This window comes from Gopherus flavomarginatus, chromosome 2 (assembly GCF_025201925.1).
Source record: "Gopherus flavomarginatus isolate rGopFla2 chromosome 2, rGopFla2.mat.asm, whole genome shotgun sequence".
NCBI lineage: Eukaryota > Metazoa > Chordata > Testudines > Testudinidae > Gopherus > Gopherus flavomarginatus.
In genome coordinates this window covers 127,203,617-127,220,870 of record NC_066618.1, presented here as the reverse complement: position 1 = coordinate 127,220,870, position 17,254 = coordinate 127,203,617, and the positions used below count along the sequence as shown (strand labels likewise).

Below are 17,254 nucleotides of genomic sequence, written 5' to 3'. Positions count from 1 at the left end.
TAATGGAGGATTTCAACACTCCCTATATTGACTGGGTATATGTCACCTCAGGATGGCATGCAGAGAGAAGTTTCTTGACACTTTAAATGACTGCTTCTTAGAGCAGCTAGCCCTGGAACGCACAAGAGGGGAGGTAATTTTTGATTTAGTCCTAAGCGGAGCGTAGGATCTGGTCCAAGAGGTGAATATAGCTGGACCTCTTGGTAATAGTGACCATAATATAATTAAATTTAACATCCCTGTGGCGGGGAAAACACCACAGCAACCCAACACTGTAACATTTAATTTCAGAAAGGGCAACTACAAAAAATGAAGAGATTAGTGAAACAGAGATTAAAAGGTACAATGCCAAAAGTGAAATCCCTGCACTCTGCATGGATACTTTTTAAAGTCACTATAATAGAGGCTTAACTTAAATGTATACCCCAAATTTAAAAACATAATGAGAGAACCAAAAAAGTGCCACTGTGGCTAAACAACAAAGTAAAAGAAGCAGCAAGAGGCAAAAAGGCATCATTTAAAAAGTGGAAGTTAAATCCTAGTGAGGAAAATAGAAAGGAGCATAAACTCTGGCAAATGAGGTGTAAAAATAAAATTAATAAGGCTAAAAACACATTTGAAGAACAGCTAGCTAAAGACTCAAAAAGTAATGGCAATTTTTTCCCCAGAACTTCAGAAGCAGGGAGCCTGCTAAGCAACCAGTGGGGCCACTAAATAATTAAGATGCTAAAGGAGCACTCAAGGAAGATAAGGCCATTGCAAAGAAACTAAATGAATTCTTTGCATCGATCTTCACGGCTGAGGATGTGAGGGAGATTCCCAAACCTGAGCCATTCATTTTAGGTGACAAATCTGAGGAACTGTCCCAGATTGAGGTGTCACTGGAGGAGGTTTGGGAACAAATTGATAAACTAAACAGTAATACATCACCAGGACCAGATGGTATTTACCTAAGAGTTCTGAAGAAACTCAAATGTGAAATTGCAGAACTACTATCTATAGTCTTTAACCTATCATTTAAATCAGCATCTGTACCAAATGACTAGAGGATAGCTAATGTGAAGCCAATTTTTTAAAAGGGCTTCAGAGGTGATCCTGGCAATTACAGGCCAGTAAGCCTGACTTCAGTACTGGACAAACTGGTTGAAACTATAGTAAAGAACAACATTGTCAGACATATAGATGAACATCATTTGTTGGGGAACAGTCAACATGGTTTTTGGTGAGGCATGATTTCCCTTTACAATCCGCTAGAATTCTTTGAGGACAACAAACATGTGGACAAGGGGGATCCAGTGGATATGTGTGCTTAGATTTTCAGAAAGTCTTTGACAAGGTCCCTCACCAAAGGCTCTTAAGCAAAGTAAGCTGTCATGGGATATGAGGAAAGGTCCTCTTATGGATTGGTTAAAAGATAGGAAACAAAGGATCAGAATAAATGGTCAGTTTTCAGAATGGAGAGAAGTAAACAGTGATGTCCTCAGGGGATCTGTACTGGGGGGCCAGTCCTATTCAACATATTCATAAATGATCTGGGGAAAAGAATAAATAGTGAGGTGGCAAAATTTGCGGATAATACAAAACTACTCAAGATAGTTAAGTTCCAGGCAGACTGCAAAGAGCTACAAAAGGTTCTCACAGAACTGGGTGACTGGGCAACAAAATGGCAGATGAAATTCAATGTTGATAAATGCAAAGTAATGCACATTGGAAAACATAATCTAAACTGTACCTATAAAATGATGGGGTCTAAATAAGCTGTTACCATTCAAGAAAGAGATTTTGGAGTCATTGTGGATATTTCTCTGAAATCATCCACTCTATGTGCAGCGGCAGTCAAAAAAGTGAACAGAATGTTGGGAATCATTAAGAAAGGGATAGATAATAAGACAAAATATCATATTGCCACCATATAAATCCATGTCACGCCACATCTTTAATACTGCATGCAGATGTGGTTGCCCCATCTCAAAAAAGATATATTGGAATTGGAAAAGGTTCAAAAAAGGGCAGAGATTAATAAAACTGGGACTTTTCAGCTTGTAAAAGAGACGACTGGGGGGGATATAATACAGGTCTATAAAATCGTGACTGGTGTGGAGAAAGTAAATAAGGAAGTGTTATTTACTCCTTGTCATAACACAAGAACTAAGGGTCACCAAATGAAATGAATAGGTAGCAGGTTTAAAACAAACAAAAGGAAGTATTTCTTCACACAATGCATAGTCAACCTGTGGAACTCTTTGCCAGGGGATGTTGTGAAGGCCAAGACTATAACCGGGTTCAAAAAAGAACCAGATAAGTTCATGGAGAATAGGTCCATCAATGGCTATTAGCCAGGATGGGCAGGGATGGTTCCTTAGCTTCTGTTGCCAGAAGCTGGGTATGAGCAACAGGGAATTGATCACTTGATGATTACCTGTTTATTCCCTCTGGAGCACCTGGCATTGGCCAGTGTTGGAAGACAGGATACTGGGCTAGATGGACCTTTGGTCTGACCCAGTATGGCCATTCTTATGTTATGTTCTGATGTTAAACAAACTAGGTAAATGATCAACATGAATGCAAATTAAATGGTGTCAACAAATGAAGATTGAGTTGTTTAAATTTTTCCTTCCATACACCTTACAAGATTCTAAATTAACTGTGTGTACTCCGGAAAGGGACCCTGGCATTGTTGTGGACAGCTCTGCTCATCAATGTGCAGCTGCAATCGAAAAAGCAAATAAGATTTTAAGATGCATAAGGAGTGGGATGGGATAGACAGTAAGACAGAGAATATTGTAATTAGGATAAGCAGACAGCAAGTGTGAAAATTGGGGGATAATAAGTGCCTATATAAGAAAAAGCCCCCAAAATTGGGACTGTTCCTATAAAATTGGGACATCCGGTCACCCTAATTGTCGTGCCTTTATATGAAAGAATTGTATTACCTCATCTGCAATATTGTGTGAAAGTACCGGTCACCCCATCTCAAAAAGAATATAAATTCAAGGAACAGTGAAAAGGATGATTCAGGAGCATGGAAAAATTCTCAAGTGAAGAGCTATTAAAAAAATTAAGGATTTAGGATTAGGATGTGGGGACATGATAAAAATATATGAAATAATGAATGTTATAGAGAAGTGAGATCAAGAGCTTCTATTTTCCCTTTCTCACAATTCATGACAAAGGAACATTTGATGCAGTTAAAGGTGACAAATTAAAAACTGATTAAAGAAATACGTTTCATATGATTTGTAATTAGACTGTGGAATTTATTGCCACAGGAAGTTATTCAGGCTAAGAATTTAGCAATATTCAAAAAAGGATTGGACATTTACATGAGTAACAAGAATAAGCAAAATTATAGTTAATGATAAAATTTTTGGAAAGGATATAAAATGTCATACTTTAGGGCATAAGCCATTCTCTAAATACTAAAGACCAGGATGAGACCTAATATTGGGGCAGATTATCCCACATCCACCTACCATAGGGTTCTTACACAGTCCTCTGAGGCATCAAGTGCTGGCTACAGCTGGAGACAAGATACTGGACTAGATGGACCTCAGGTCTGACCTACTGTGGCAATGCCTATGTTCCTAACTATGAAAAACAAAATCTTTAGGTTTTTAAAAAAGATTTCTACACAACACCATTCCTGAACAGTGTACAGTTTATTCCTGCACGTTTTGCAGAATCTGCCAGTGCCTGCTGTGCAGTGCTTAAGTGACATTGTATTGAATTGGGCAGTTCTAAATATTAAAAACAAACTGCACAAGCTTAATGTGATACGAAGCTTCTACTCTTGTGGGCAACAGACTGTGCAATCCTTCCAGTAACTTTGTGTCCGGGTCCTTTCATTCCTTATTCCCTGTTTTTTCTCAGCTACTGCTGGCCCAGCTTCCTAGGCCACTGTGGAGGCCACTATATCTCAGCACTAATTCTGCTGGTGACACCACTTAATTCTCAGCGGCTCCCCAGCATTTCCCAGCACCACAATGTGGCTGCAGAGCTACCTCCCTGCTGGACTGCTCTCCAATTCACAGCCTTAGTGAGACAATTGCATTAGACAAGCCTTTTCTTTAGGAATTCCTTCCTTGCTGACTGCCTGTTCAATATTAACTCTCTTCAGAACATTTTTCCCAGAATGCCTTTCTGGAGCTGGCCCTTTAAATTTGATAGAGCCAAGCAGGTGGAGCCTAAAAATGCCCATTTTCCTACTGGCTGCTGCTTGGTGCATCTCCACCTCTCCCATCCTATAAGCATTAATAGCTTCTATTTATGGCGTGTTTTCCCCCAGGTTTTTTCTTTCTAACACCTGAAAGGAGGGCACACTTCACATACTTTCCGAATCAAGAAAGAACCTGTTTCCTCAGTTTTAGGTACTTTTTCCATCCCAAATAGAGACATTAAGTCCACATTTAAATTTTCACTTCTGTTGCTGGTATATTAATTTGTACTCACAAGGATGGAGTGTTAAACACCATCTAGGTAATTTAGGCATTTTATCTTTCATGTTGACCATCCAGATTACCAGATGGTCAATCAATAATAAAAATTCTCATCCTAAAAGGCAGTAATATAACCCCTCAATAGCCCATTTGATAGGTAAATAGATTAAGGCCACAAAGGACCATTATGATCATCTAATCAGACTTCCTACGTAACACAGGCAATGGAATTTCACCAAGTGATTTCTGCATCAAATCCATAACTTCTGGTTGAGCTACAGCATGTTTTTTATGAAGACATTCAGTCTTGATTTAAAGACTTCAGGTAACTAAGAATCCACCACATACCAATGCAAGTTGTTCCAATTGTTAATTGCCATCATTTAAAAAAATATATACCTCATTTCTAGTCTGAATTCATCTAGCTTTGGCTTCCAGACATAGGATCTTGTGCTTTTGTCTGTCAGCACTCAGAAGATTTTCATAGATGCGTAACTTCCAAGGCCAGAAGAGACCACTGTAATCATGTATAATAACGACCATAGAACTTCCCCAAATTATTCCTTTTTGAACCAGAGCATATCTTTTTTAAAAAATTCACCCTCGATTTAAAAATTGCCAGTGATGGTGAATCTGCCATGAACCTTGGTAAATTGTTCCAATGACTAATTATCCTCACTGTTAAAAATGTATGCCTTATTTGTAATCTGAATTTGTCTAGCTGAATTTGTCTAGACTATGATCAAGACATCTCTTAACCTCCTCTTGGATACACTAAATAGCTTAGTTTCTTTAATGTCTCACTGTGAGGCAAGTTTTCCAACCTTAAAGTATTCCTGTAACTTCTGCACACTTTCCAATTTGTCAACTGCTTTTTAAACTGTTGACATCAGAATTGGTCATGGTATTCTAGCAATGGTGTCAGTAAGGCTGAATAAAGTAGCAATAAAATTCCTTACTTCCACTTGATATAGTCCTACTTATACATCTAAGGATTGCATTAGCTCTTTGCCATCACATAGCAGTGGGAGCTCATGTTCAGTTGGTAATCCACCAGGACTCTTTCAGAGTCACTCATTTCCAAAATATAATCCACCAGCCTGTAAGGGTGATCTGCATTCTTGGTATTAATTTATTTGAGTCAACTGCCATACACTCCTAGAAGTGCTAGTGGGGAGTAAGGGAGGGAGGAGATACTCTTTTTCTTAGGGAGTTGTTTCACAATAGTATCAAAGGCAGGAGTTCTCAAACTGGGGGTTGGGACCCCTCAAGGGGTCACAAGGCTATTACATGGGGGGTCGCGAGCTGTCAGCCTCCACCCCAAACCCCACTTTGCCTCCAACATTTATAATAGTGTTAAATATATAAAAACATGTTTTTAATTTAAAAGGGGGGTCGCACTCAGTGGCTTGCTGTGTGAAAGGGGTCACCAGTAAAAAAGTTTGAGAACCACTGATCTAAGGTAAATTACCTCAGGTAAATTATCATAATATAGCATACAGCGGTCCCTAGTGAACTTCATGGAATTGCCTTCTTTTTTCCTTTCCCTGGAAATAGGAAGCTCTACTTTGGGTAATTTTTCTTTTTAGATCTCAAAACCCTTTACAATGGAAGATAAACATCATTATCCCCATTTTTCAGATTTGGAAACTGAGGTAAAGGCCAACATTTTCAAAAGTGGCTTCTGATTTTGACTGCCAAACTGAGACCCATTGGGCTGGATTTTCAGAAGTACCAGTTACCCACACAAATCCAGTTGAACTCAATGTGTGCTGTAACTATTCAGCACTCTAAAAAACCAGTCCTAAGGAGTCCCAGAATGCCTCAAATATTATTATAGATTTTAAGAGAAAAAATAATATATCCCATCAAAACTGAAAGTGTTTGCAAATAGAAACCTTTACTTCCATTTAGGCACATCCCCCACCTTGATACCATATTTTTAAGACTTAGAAGCTTTACAATAGCAGCTGGGGCTCTGTCCCACTCACATAAAAGGAGAAAATATATGTGATAGTTTATCTTCATCCTGATTATAGGTACTGACTTTGAGGCTGGAGCATCCACAGAAAAAACAGTGAGTGCTCAGCACCCACCAGCCCCCCGCCGATCAGCTGTTCAGTGGGCCTTGACGATCAGCTCCTCCCCTTCCCCTAGTGCCTCCCATCTGCTGCTGGGACGTGGGGGAGGAGGAATAGCTCGGTGGCTTATATATTAGCCTGCTTAAACCCAGGATTGTGAGTTCAATCCTTGAGGGGGCTGTTTAGGGATATGGGGCAAAAATCTGTTGGATGATTTAATTGGGGATTAGTCCTGCTTTGAGCACAAGCTAGGACTAGATGATCTCCTGAGGTCCCTTCCAACCCTGATGTTCTATAATTTGACAGGAGCAGGAAGAAGAGGGTGGAGTGGGACAGAGGAAAGAAGCAGAGCAGGAGTGGGGCCTTGGGGAACAGGGTGGAGTGGAGTTGGAGCACTTCTGGGGAAAGCTGAAAGTGGGCACATGTAATCCTGATTCTTTGCACCATTCACAGCTGTTAAGGCAATCAGTAGCTCAATCACATCCACCCTGAAGCAATCTACTAGACAGTCACAAAAGAGGACTGAAGGACACTTTAAAAAATGGCTATTATTAAGTAGCATGTGTGTGGTTAAAACAAGTTACAGTACTCAACTCTCCAAAATACAGTTGCTATGACTATCTAAGAGAACCTTACACACAAAAGCCACATTTTAAAATGCCTTCAATTTGCCTTCTCTCCTTTCAGGAATAAATGATGTTACACTTTAAAAGAAACAGTTCTGAGGCACAAACAGAAAAACCTTGAGAAGTTTTACAATACATCAGAGGGAAACTCAACTTACACTCAGTTATCCTATGGATGAAATCAATTCACACCTGTTCTTGCTTTTTGAAGGCACCATGCCATAACATGATATCTTTGATCTTTTTTGCTTTTCTTGATAATTACAAGCAGTGTGAAATCAGAAGCAGTCACACAATTATTGAAACAATGCATGTTTTTAAGAGTATTTTTCCTGGCATGCTTTTGGGAAATTTGATTCAAACTTATAGGATAATTCAATTATAGGATAATTCAGACTTATAGGATACTTATATTATATTGATAATTATATTGATATTATATTGATATTTGCCTGAATCTTGTTTGTACCAATTTATAGTTTACTTTGGCATGGAAAGTTCTGAGAAGTACAATTGGGGCATTTTACTTTGTATTTGTGCATGTGATTGGACAGTCTCTGAATGTGCTTTGTAAATCACTGTAGTGGAGTGAATTTCCAGAACTTGCTACCTTTGTTTTTAGGTTTAACAAGGATATTGAGTTCATGATTGGACACAAACCCAACATTTTCTGGCAGGCCACATGGAGAGTCATCAGTCCTCTCATTATGATAGTTATCTTCTTCTTTTACTTTGTGGTGAAAGTCAAAGAAGAACTGCTCTATATCATTTGGGATCCTAATTATGTAAGTATATAATGTCAAAACACATATCTTGAATTTTTTTATGTATTCCTCCTTTTTTCTGCACCTGTACTAATTACATCTATCTTCCCCACATTGCCTGTTCAACAGTGTTCTTACGAATACTGTGTTACAATGCATAAAATGGAATATAAAAAATTAAATGTTAGACCTTAGAACTTGCTATTCTAAATTCAGCCACAAATTAATGGGAATTGCTAGATAATGAATGTCTTAGTAAGGATCCTGCTGAGAGACAGGATCTCAAGCTGAAGGCTGTGAACTTAGTCTTTTATAGAGTAGGGATTGCATAACAGTTTGAAATGTAGAGAACTGTCACTGTTAACAAAAGACTAGTGGGTCAGATTCTGAACCCATTTATAGCCATGAAAATCCATAAGAGCTGCAATGTGGTTGTGATGGGTTTTCCCAGTGTGCAACCTGGAACTGGAGTACAACTGACCTTATTAACTGGCTTATTAACCTGGGCTCCCTCTCCCACTGTGATATTGTGACAAGCTGCAAACCTCTCCAGGTACAGCACTTACACAGACAGCCATGGGCAGGGACACACCCAGCTGAGTTACATGAATGCTTCTTCCACCCACTCATGAACTAACAATAGGGAGGCTCCAGCCAATTCCTCACTACTGCCTGGCCTTGTGCCGCTGAGCTGTACTGTCTGGCTCTGGTCAGAAGCCTGCTCAGTGTAAATGTACAACCCAGTCCGCCCCTCCCTCAAAGTAAAGAGGACATGCACCAGCTTTTGTTCCTGAGCATATTTCCCAAGCACTTCAACCAAAATGCACTGTTTTAGGTAAAATATAAAATGGATTCATTAATTAGAGAAAGATAGGTTTTAAGGGATGATAGGTGGTAGGCATAAAGGGCAGAGATGTTTACCAAAGAAAATAAAAATAAGTGCACAATCTAAGTTCTATATACTAAAGAGAATGTGAATCAAGCAATATGTCACCCTGATAGATAATACAGGCAGGTTACAGATCTTCAGTACACAGGATAGAATTCTCGTTCAGCCTGGGACCACCTCCCCACTTCAAGAGTTTTTGTCCTTCAGATGCGTTTCCAGGTGTTGAGTTGTGAGGGAAATGAGATCCAGTGATGATGGCACTTCTTTTTTATAGCTTCTTCCAGCTTGACATGGATCAAGCAGTCTCCACTGACTACATGCTTTGAGAAGTCTCCATTGTATGCAGTTCCTAGGATAGTTGTGAGTGTGGACTCACTTTAATGGGCCATCAGGAGCACCTGGCTGCTCCATTATTGTACCTGAAAGGCTGCTGGTGGGTGTTCCCAACCTCACAACACATTTCAGTAACACAAACAGTAAAACTTTATCATAGAATATCAGGGTTGGAAGGACCTCAGGAGGTTATCTAGTCCAACCCCCTATTCAAAACAGGACCAATCCCCAGGCAGATTTTTACCCCAGATCCCTAAATGGCCCCCTCAAGGCTTGCATGCACAACCCTGGGTTTAACAGGCCAATGTTCAAACCACTGAGCTATTTCCCACCCCCCTGTCAACTTTATAACTTAACATACAATGATAGCACATACAATACAGCAGGATTTTAATGTTCAGCAGATTAAGACTTTTAAAACAATACTTCACAAGGCATACTTTGTACAAAATATATCATAACTATCTGATGGGGGTGAATATGAGGGTCCCAGGGTGCTGCTTTAAGGCACAGTGTGCCACAGTGGTTATTAGGATTTTCACTTGTGTAACTAGAATCAGAATCTACCTCTGTAGTCTCTGGGTCAGTCTTGTGTTTATTATACATAAATATTTTCTCCCAGAGAAAGGTTTACAAGGTACTGTGTATGGACAAATGAATTTTACATGAGCTTTATCAGGCTAAGAATATATGGAATCTAGTTGCCTTATGCCACACTGTGTACTATTTTTGCACTATATTTTATATAAAAAACCTCAGCTCAGATTCAGCAAATGTCTTGCAATGCAGTTTCAACTTGTTATGCAAGTTTTGGTTGAACAGGCTGAGGTACATGTGCAACCAACATTACAGGAAAGACAATAAATATAAATTAAATATAAATATAAATTAAAAATAATTGTAACTGTGCCCCCCAAGGTATTTTAACATCCTCTCACTACATTTCCATCTCCCCCACTCAGGCATTTAATTGACCCTTCACTCATTCCCACTGCTGGGCATTTTACCTTACCCCCCAATACACACTCTCTCTTCACGTGAGGGCATTTCACTTTAAGCTCCCCTCAAAGCATTGCTTTTTGTTTTCCCTCCCCCATTACTTTTAGAAACCTCAGAGGGGGTAGCAATGTGAGTCTCTTCTTAGTGTCCTCCCACTTCAGGAGACCAGTGGTAAAAGCAAGAGCAGAAGTTGCAGAGCCAAGATAAGCATCTGTTCCCTGCCTTCTCGGCAGAGTCCAATCTGTTTCTGGCTCCTGTTGCCTCACAATGCTCAGGCCAAGAAGCAGATGAAGATACTGGTCCAACTCCCCACTTAAGAGTCTTGCACAACTCAAAAATGCCCTGAAACTCTACCCCCTGCCCCTAAGTGAATCATCTCCAGGGTCTTTCCATCTCTTTTACCCTCTTTCACAGTGTTTGCCAGCTCCCCAAACCCCTACAGTTAGCCTCTGGGACACAGGTCTCATCTTTTACCTCAGCAGACTTCTGGAGGAGCTCCATCACCTCTCTTCTTGCTTTCCTCAGGGAAATGCTACCTTCCATCTTGTCTTCAAGGGGTCTGCCAAAGGGGGCCACAGCCACCTCCTCCTTGCATCTGCAAAGAGCACCAAAATATTCAGGGACAGGACACAGCCTCCTGGCCCTACGGGAAGACTGAATGGCATTGCAGCCAGTAGTTCCACTGCCACAGATGGAGTTTGTCTAGCTTCAGCCCTATCCAAAGAGTCTCTTATCTGTGAGCTCCTAGGGGAGAAGCCACTTTGGGAGGGGATGGGAGAGGAAAGTCTGGGCAAAAAATTTATTACTAACTCTCCAGCATTCAAAATTCACGTGTTAGTCCAAAAAACATTTGGTTTTGTTACTTAGTTAGTTTGTTTTAAAATAAGTTTGAGGTTCTTTTTATTTATCTTTTGGTTTTTAAGCCTTCAGGGTACACATTTTCAAGCTTTTCTCTAGCTAGAAAGAGTCAGAAGGATAGCCGTGTTAGTCTGGATTTGTAAAAGCAGCAAAGAGTCCTGTGGCACCTTATAGACTAGAGGTTTTGGAGCATGAGCTTTCATGGGTGAATACCCACTTCGTCAGATGCAGTCACCCACGAAAACTCATGCTCCAAAATGGCTGTTAGTCTATAAGGTGCCACAGGACTCTTTGCTGCTTCTAGCTAGAAAGTTACTTTTAAAAAAGAAAAGAAGAAAATGGAAATTCTCACTTAATCACATGAATCCATGAATCCAGGAATTGAAGCTTTAAGACAAATGCCTAATAACATGGAACTCCTGAGTTTGCAGTACTACAGAAGACATTTGGGATTGTCAGGGAGTTGAAAGAGGAAAGCCTTGCACAAAAACCACTTGTTGGGGAAATCCTTTGGAGTTGGCAGGTCTCCAACAAATATAAAACTCCACCCCTGAGCACCTTGCCTCTTCCTGCCCTTTGAGCCACCTCTCAGAGCTACCACCCTCAGCAATGAAACTTCTGAAACCTAACAATGCTAAACTCAGAACATACACAAAACCCTATGGGCTCAGAAAACCAAGCCGCATCTACTGCACTAAAAAATAGGTTGATAGAATTTGTAGTAACAAAGAAGTCACTGTAGTCTAGTGCATAGATCAGCTGACACAACTAGTGAACTCCTATGGTCTAGCCCCAGCTATGCCACAATGACTTAATCTGTGAATTTGGACAGATCACTCAATCTCTTCTTTTTCTCATTATCTGAAACACTTACTGTACCTATCTTACAGTGATGTTGCGAAGATTACTTAGTCAATGTGCGTACAGTGCTTTTAAGACATTAAATGCTAAATAGTATTATTGTGGCACTCAGGTAAATTATAAAAACTATTTTTTAAAAATCTTGTTTTATATATTTTAATGCATCAACTACAAATATTTCCTTATCCTTTCAGAGTTAAAATACTGTTATGGAGGATTTAATGTTATGGTTCTGGGTTTTCTCTGTATTACTGTTTAATATATCTAGTAATGGGGACAAACAACCTAACTAGTTTTAGGATGGATTTTGATATATTTATGAATGGGATTATATAACAGGGTTGTTTGCATTATCTGTGAACTCAACTCAGTAACTGAGGAGAGTCCCTTCCAAGACTATATTCCTGTGTTGAATATATTTATATATTTTGCCCACCACAAGTCCTTGAAACTTGATTGTTTATTCTCACAGGATCAGTTCCCCAAATCAGAGAGAGCTGGATATCCTGACTGGGTGTATGCCATCATTGTGATCTTGGCTGGAGTGCCTTGTTTGGTCATCCCTGTCTTTGCCATCTACAGAGTCATCAGAAATTGCTATCAAGAACAAGATGGACATCAGGGCCTTGTCATCTCAGTTTCTGAACCCTCTGTGAATGGAGACCTGAAGAATCATACATAAAAACATATTTCAAAGAGATTGAAAAAAGACCTTGTTAGTGAGGGAAGGAAAAACAAACCAAAAAATTTAAATGAAATCCATAGTTAGTTCCATTGTCATAAAGGGGCAATGATGTGAGGTTCCCAGGGAAACAATGAAACTAAGTGAATCCTATAGTAACTGATTTCAGGCAGAAGAACTAATGTGAACTCTAATTTTATGCTGACTTGTGTCTTGCACACTCAATTGTTTTTAACCACATATATCACTGTGTTGCACAGAGTCACAAATACTTTTCCTAAAGCAAAAGTTTTAAATATTTAATTATTAAAACATTTCTAAGTATGAAAAAGATTTCTTGATTTATTTATACCATCTGGATATTTCACTAACTTCCCCTTTACTTTCTAATTGCCAGCAGATAGTTCCTTCCCCTGCTGACAACATAGGAGAGTAGCAGCAGCAGCTCGGGGAATGACACAATCTACCTTCTTTAGCTCCTGTTTAACAAACAGTAGAAGAAGAAGTGTCTCACACATACCGGTTGTCCAAGACTCCCTTGGTGGCAGGGGGAGCTGATGGGGGACAAGTTAGGGTTGCCAACCCTCCCGGTTTTGCCGGGAGTCTCCTGGAGGCTACTAAAGCCAAACTGGGAGATTATAGGCACTAAAAGTCCAGCGGCACAGTGGGGCTAAGGCAAGTCTCCCTGTCTACCCTGGCTCCACGCCACTCTCGAAAGCAGCTGGCATGTCCCTATGGCCCTAGGGGGAAACAGGAGGCTCCGAGAGCTGCCCCTGCCCTCTCCCCCACCAACTCCGCAGCTCCCAGCACTGAACTTCCTATTAACCTCCTACCAGGCCAGCTACAACAAACAAGACCACAACTTAATACTAAGATAAAGTTATGGTACCACCTATTGGTGAATGTGCTGGCTACACTAATTACAATTAATCCCTCAAGTTAAATAAGGATTTAAAACAGTAACTCCTAGGAATCCAGGTAGTCTGCCATTCACACAAGCTTCTGTGTAAGTCTGCCGGCTCAAGTCTTATATTTAACAATGGAGCTATTGCTCATAGTTGGATCTAGATTATTAGCAATTTGGAAGGTTTATATCCTCCAGGTTAGGCATAGCTGTTGTGGACAGACTCTGCACTGAAGACTGCAGTGTGCTGAGGTCCTGAAAACACTCTGGCAATTCTTCCTGCAAACTTGTTTCCCACTCTAAGGAACAGAAATCTGCTGGGGTACCTCAAATTCTGTTCTGCATCCCTCTGGGACAGTTGATGAGCATCCTCCTTGTTTACTCTCCATTTTCTTTGAATAAATCTGTTCATCAGGTTTCAATGGACTACAGAAAGGCAGTGGCAAATCTGCCAGTGGGCCCACAGGGCCCATGCCCAGGGATCCCAGCCAATTGGAGGGCCCCAGAAAAATGGGCTCCCCAGAAGAAATCTGCCATGGGGCAGTGGAAGCCTGGAGTCCTGGCAGAAGCCATCAGTGGGGCGGGGCAGGGCAGGGGAAGCCCCAGTGTCCCAACCCTAGTCTCTGGCAGAAGCTCCTGGCAGGCAGATGGGGCTGGGGAAGCTCCAGTGCCCTGACCCTGGTCCTTGGCACAAGTGCTGGGTGGGTGGGTAAAGCAGGAGAACCACCAGTGCCCAAGCCCTGCTCCCCTTCAGAAGTTCCAGGCAGCAGGGGAAGCCCCAGTGCACTGACCCCGGCTCTGGCCCCAGGACTGCAGGAGCTCTCACTCCCTGCTGTGGCCCCAGGGCCATGGCAGGAGGATAGAGCTTCTACAGTCTTGGGGCTGCAGTGGGGGATGGCAGAAAGGAGCAAATGGGTTGCAGGGCCGTGGCGTGTGTGGAAGGGGGGCAGAATGGGATAGGACTGTGGGTAGGACAGGATGGGGCCACGGGATAAGGGTCAGAAAGGGCTGGTGTTGTGGGTTGGGCCACAGGTGGAAGGAGTGGAATGGGGGTAGAACCACAGGCAGAAGAGGTGGGGTGGGTCCCTCCATTTGCTCTGGCCCAAGGCAGGAAACCTTAATCTGCCTCTGCAGAAAGGCTAACTCTTTCTTTTTCTAGGAGCAAGAATACATTATTTAGTTTCTTAATTACTGTATAAAGGAGTACTTCTGGGATATTTTCCGGACTGCCTTTTCCAGTTGCATAACCACATTTTCTCGCCTTCCTGGAGGGGAATTTAATGTTCTTCTTTCCTGGTATCTTGTGTGGCATGCTCACTTCTGGCTCATTTATTCTGCTACCTTCTGGATTGATATAAGAATCTGACATGACACACACCTCTGTAGGTGCAGGAACAAGCAAGGGCCTGTTGCCTGAACATCATCACAGGGAAGCATATTTTGCAGAGTCCAAGAATAATCTTATAGGGATAGTAATAGCTAGCTGAGTGCTATCTAGTTTTATATACAAAGATGACAAAACATTGCTTTGTATTCCAGTCTTGCTGGACTCAAAGCATGAAACTAATGGTGCAGTTTACTCTCTCCACTTCCCCATTATTTGCAGGTGGACAATGCTGGTCCTCACATGATTACCTGGAGTTGTTGGCAAACCTCATGCAGTAACTGTGATTCAAATTCCTTCCTCTGATCACTGTATATACAAGTTGGAGGGCCAAACTGCTATGCTACATGGTTCATTAATGCATTTGTAACTGTATCATTCCTTCTATCTTTCAGTGACTGCACCATCACATACGTTACCAGCAGCTATCAATCGCCACCTGGTGTTTCTGGCACCGGTCAGTATGTGTGCCTCATAGGTTGGGGCATTTCCCCTAAAGGAGTCCTGCCTCTCCTTGCGGCAGCTTTCCTTTCTGGACAGACAAGACAGGCAAGTACCAAGTCCTTAACATCTGCAGCCATGCCCAGTCAAAACAATCTGCCAAAAATACCCTGGTCAGTTATACCGCAAGTGGACTTCTGTTTCATGATCATAAAGGCACTCTAGTACTGTTCTCTGTAAGCTGGCTGGCAAGACAATTCTTTTACCTTCATGCATCAGTAATTTGGTAGCCAGATCAAAGGATAATCATTTCTGGTACTGTGTTGGACCTCCCAAGTCTTGGTCTCCTTTGATAGATCTGTTGGCGCACAGAACATAACTTGGGCTCCTTAGATTGTTCTTGCCAGATGTCCTCACAAGACCAGGCTGAATTTAGTCTTGCCGCCCCTCACTTAGCTGAGAGCATCCACAACCACATTTTGCTTTCTAGGTTTATGGTGAATTGTGAATGTACATTCAGATAGTTCGTGAATCCATTTCCACAGGTGTCCTTCTGGGAATGGGCAACAGGGGATGGATCACTTGACAATTACCTGTTCTGTTCATTCCCTCTGAAGCACCTGGCATTGGCTACTCTCAGAAGACAGGCTACATGCCACTCTTTCTCCTATTTCAAAAAGGCCAATCCCTCCTCACAGCAGTTGTGTAAATGTTTGCATAACTCTCTATAGGAACCACAATCCGCATTGGCAAGCTGCTAGTAAAAGGTCTTGGGATTGCCATCCAAAACCACTACTAGGTATTGTACTGCTTTCTCATCTACCAACTCATTCACAGAGAGCAACAGCTCAGTCTGTCAGCTACTCACAGATTCCAAACTCATCTGCATGACCATAAACTACTTCTCAGGCAAAAGTCCTTTTGCCATTTTGAAGTTGCTGCCACTAGTTGTTATACTCACTTATAGAATCACAGGGATGTATTGGGACACAACAAGCATCAATTCCAGCACACAGAGTCAGGACACAGCTTCCTGCTAACCTCTACCTACTCTACCATCCCAGGTCAAATACAACAACATAACAATACGAGACTTAACACTAAGATAAAGATACTGCACCATTTATTGATGAAGCTACAGGAATCATTAAAGTATTAAGCACCAAAACACTCAGGGCTCACACTGTAAGTTTCATTTATCCAGGTATCCCCTTTCTCCACATGTATCACTTTGCATATTTTTCAAAGAAAAGATCAAGTCTAAGCCGATCCATCCCCTGACTTTCCAAAGATAGCCCATTGCAAAAAAGCAGCCAAGTGAGTTAGTGTGTGGAGAAATGTAATTACCTGAATTACTAAATTCTCACAAGTCCTCACTTGTAAGATAGACACTAAAGGGACTTGTAAGATAGACATTAAAATGAGCGAGGTTAATTTTCTTATTTAAAGGAAAATAATTTCAGTTGGCATTCCTGCATAGAAATGATCCCCTCAGTTTCATATATTCCACAGCCAGAAGAGGCCATTGTGAATATGTTGGTTAAGAGAAACTTAACCAATTAACCTGATAGAGATGTCCCACTCTAAACTGGAAGAAATTAGGATATGACATAGAAGATGCCAAAGAAAGTGATAAAGTTCCTGACCCAGAAGTTGTAATGTGGTTGACTGTGAATGCAGCTACTCTTTGGATCAGTCAGAGGATGAAGTGACTGTATCCTACATAGTCAGTAGAGGAATAGAAGAGTTGTTGTAGTTTAATTAACACAGAATTATTCTACAGTAGTGGACCAGGACTCTTCATCTTAAGCTACTGCAGCTGCAATGTTTTGACTAAAGCTTTTTAAACAAAATATGAGCAGGGGAAATTAATTCTGGAGCCTGTAAAATTTGATGAGTTCTTGCACCGTGGCCAGAGTTTTAAAGGATTTAAATGTTGCTTAGCTCAGCATGGCAAGGCATATGTGACTTAGGAACCTAAGTCTCAGTGAAAATG

General features: G+C 41.2%; 1 protein-coding gene across 1 annotated transcript in view; it reads left to right on the top strand.

The window, feature by feature from the left end:
- The window catches only part of SLC6A19 (solute carrier family 6 member 19), an 83,224-nt gene extending 70,695 nt beyond the window's left edge, over positions 1 to 12,529 (top strand). The window contains exons 11-12 of the mRNA XM_050939731.1: positions 7,766 to 7,928; positions 12,320 to 12,529. Of these exons, the coding sequence (XP_050795688.1) occupies positions 7,766 to 7,928; positions 12,320 to 12,529 (373 nt within the window). The remainder of the gene's footprint in view (positions 1 to 7,765; positions 7,929 to 12,319) is intronic.
- The last annotated feature ends 4,725 nt before the right edge of the window (positions 12,530 to 17,254 follow it).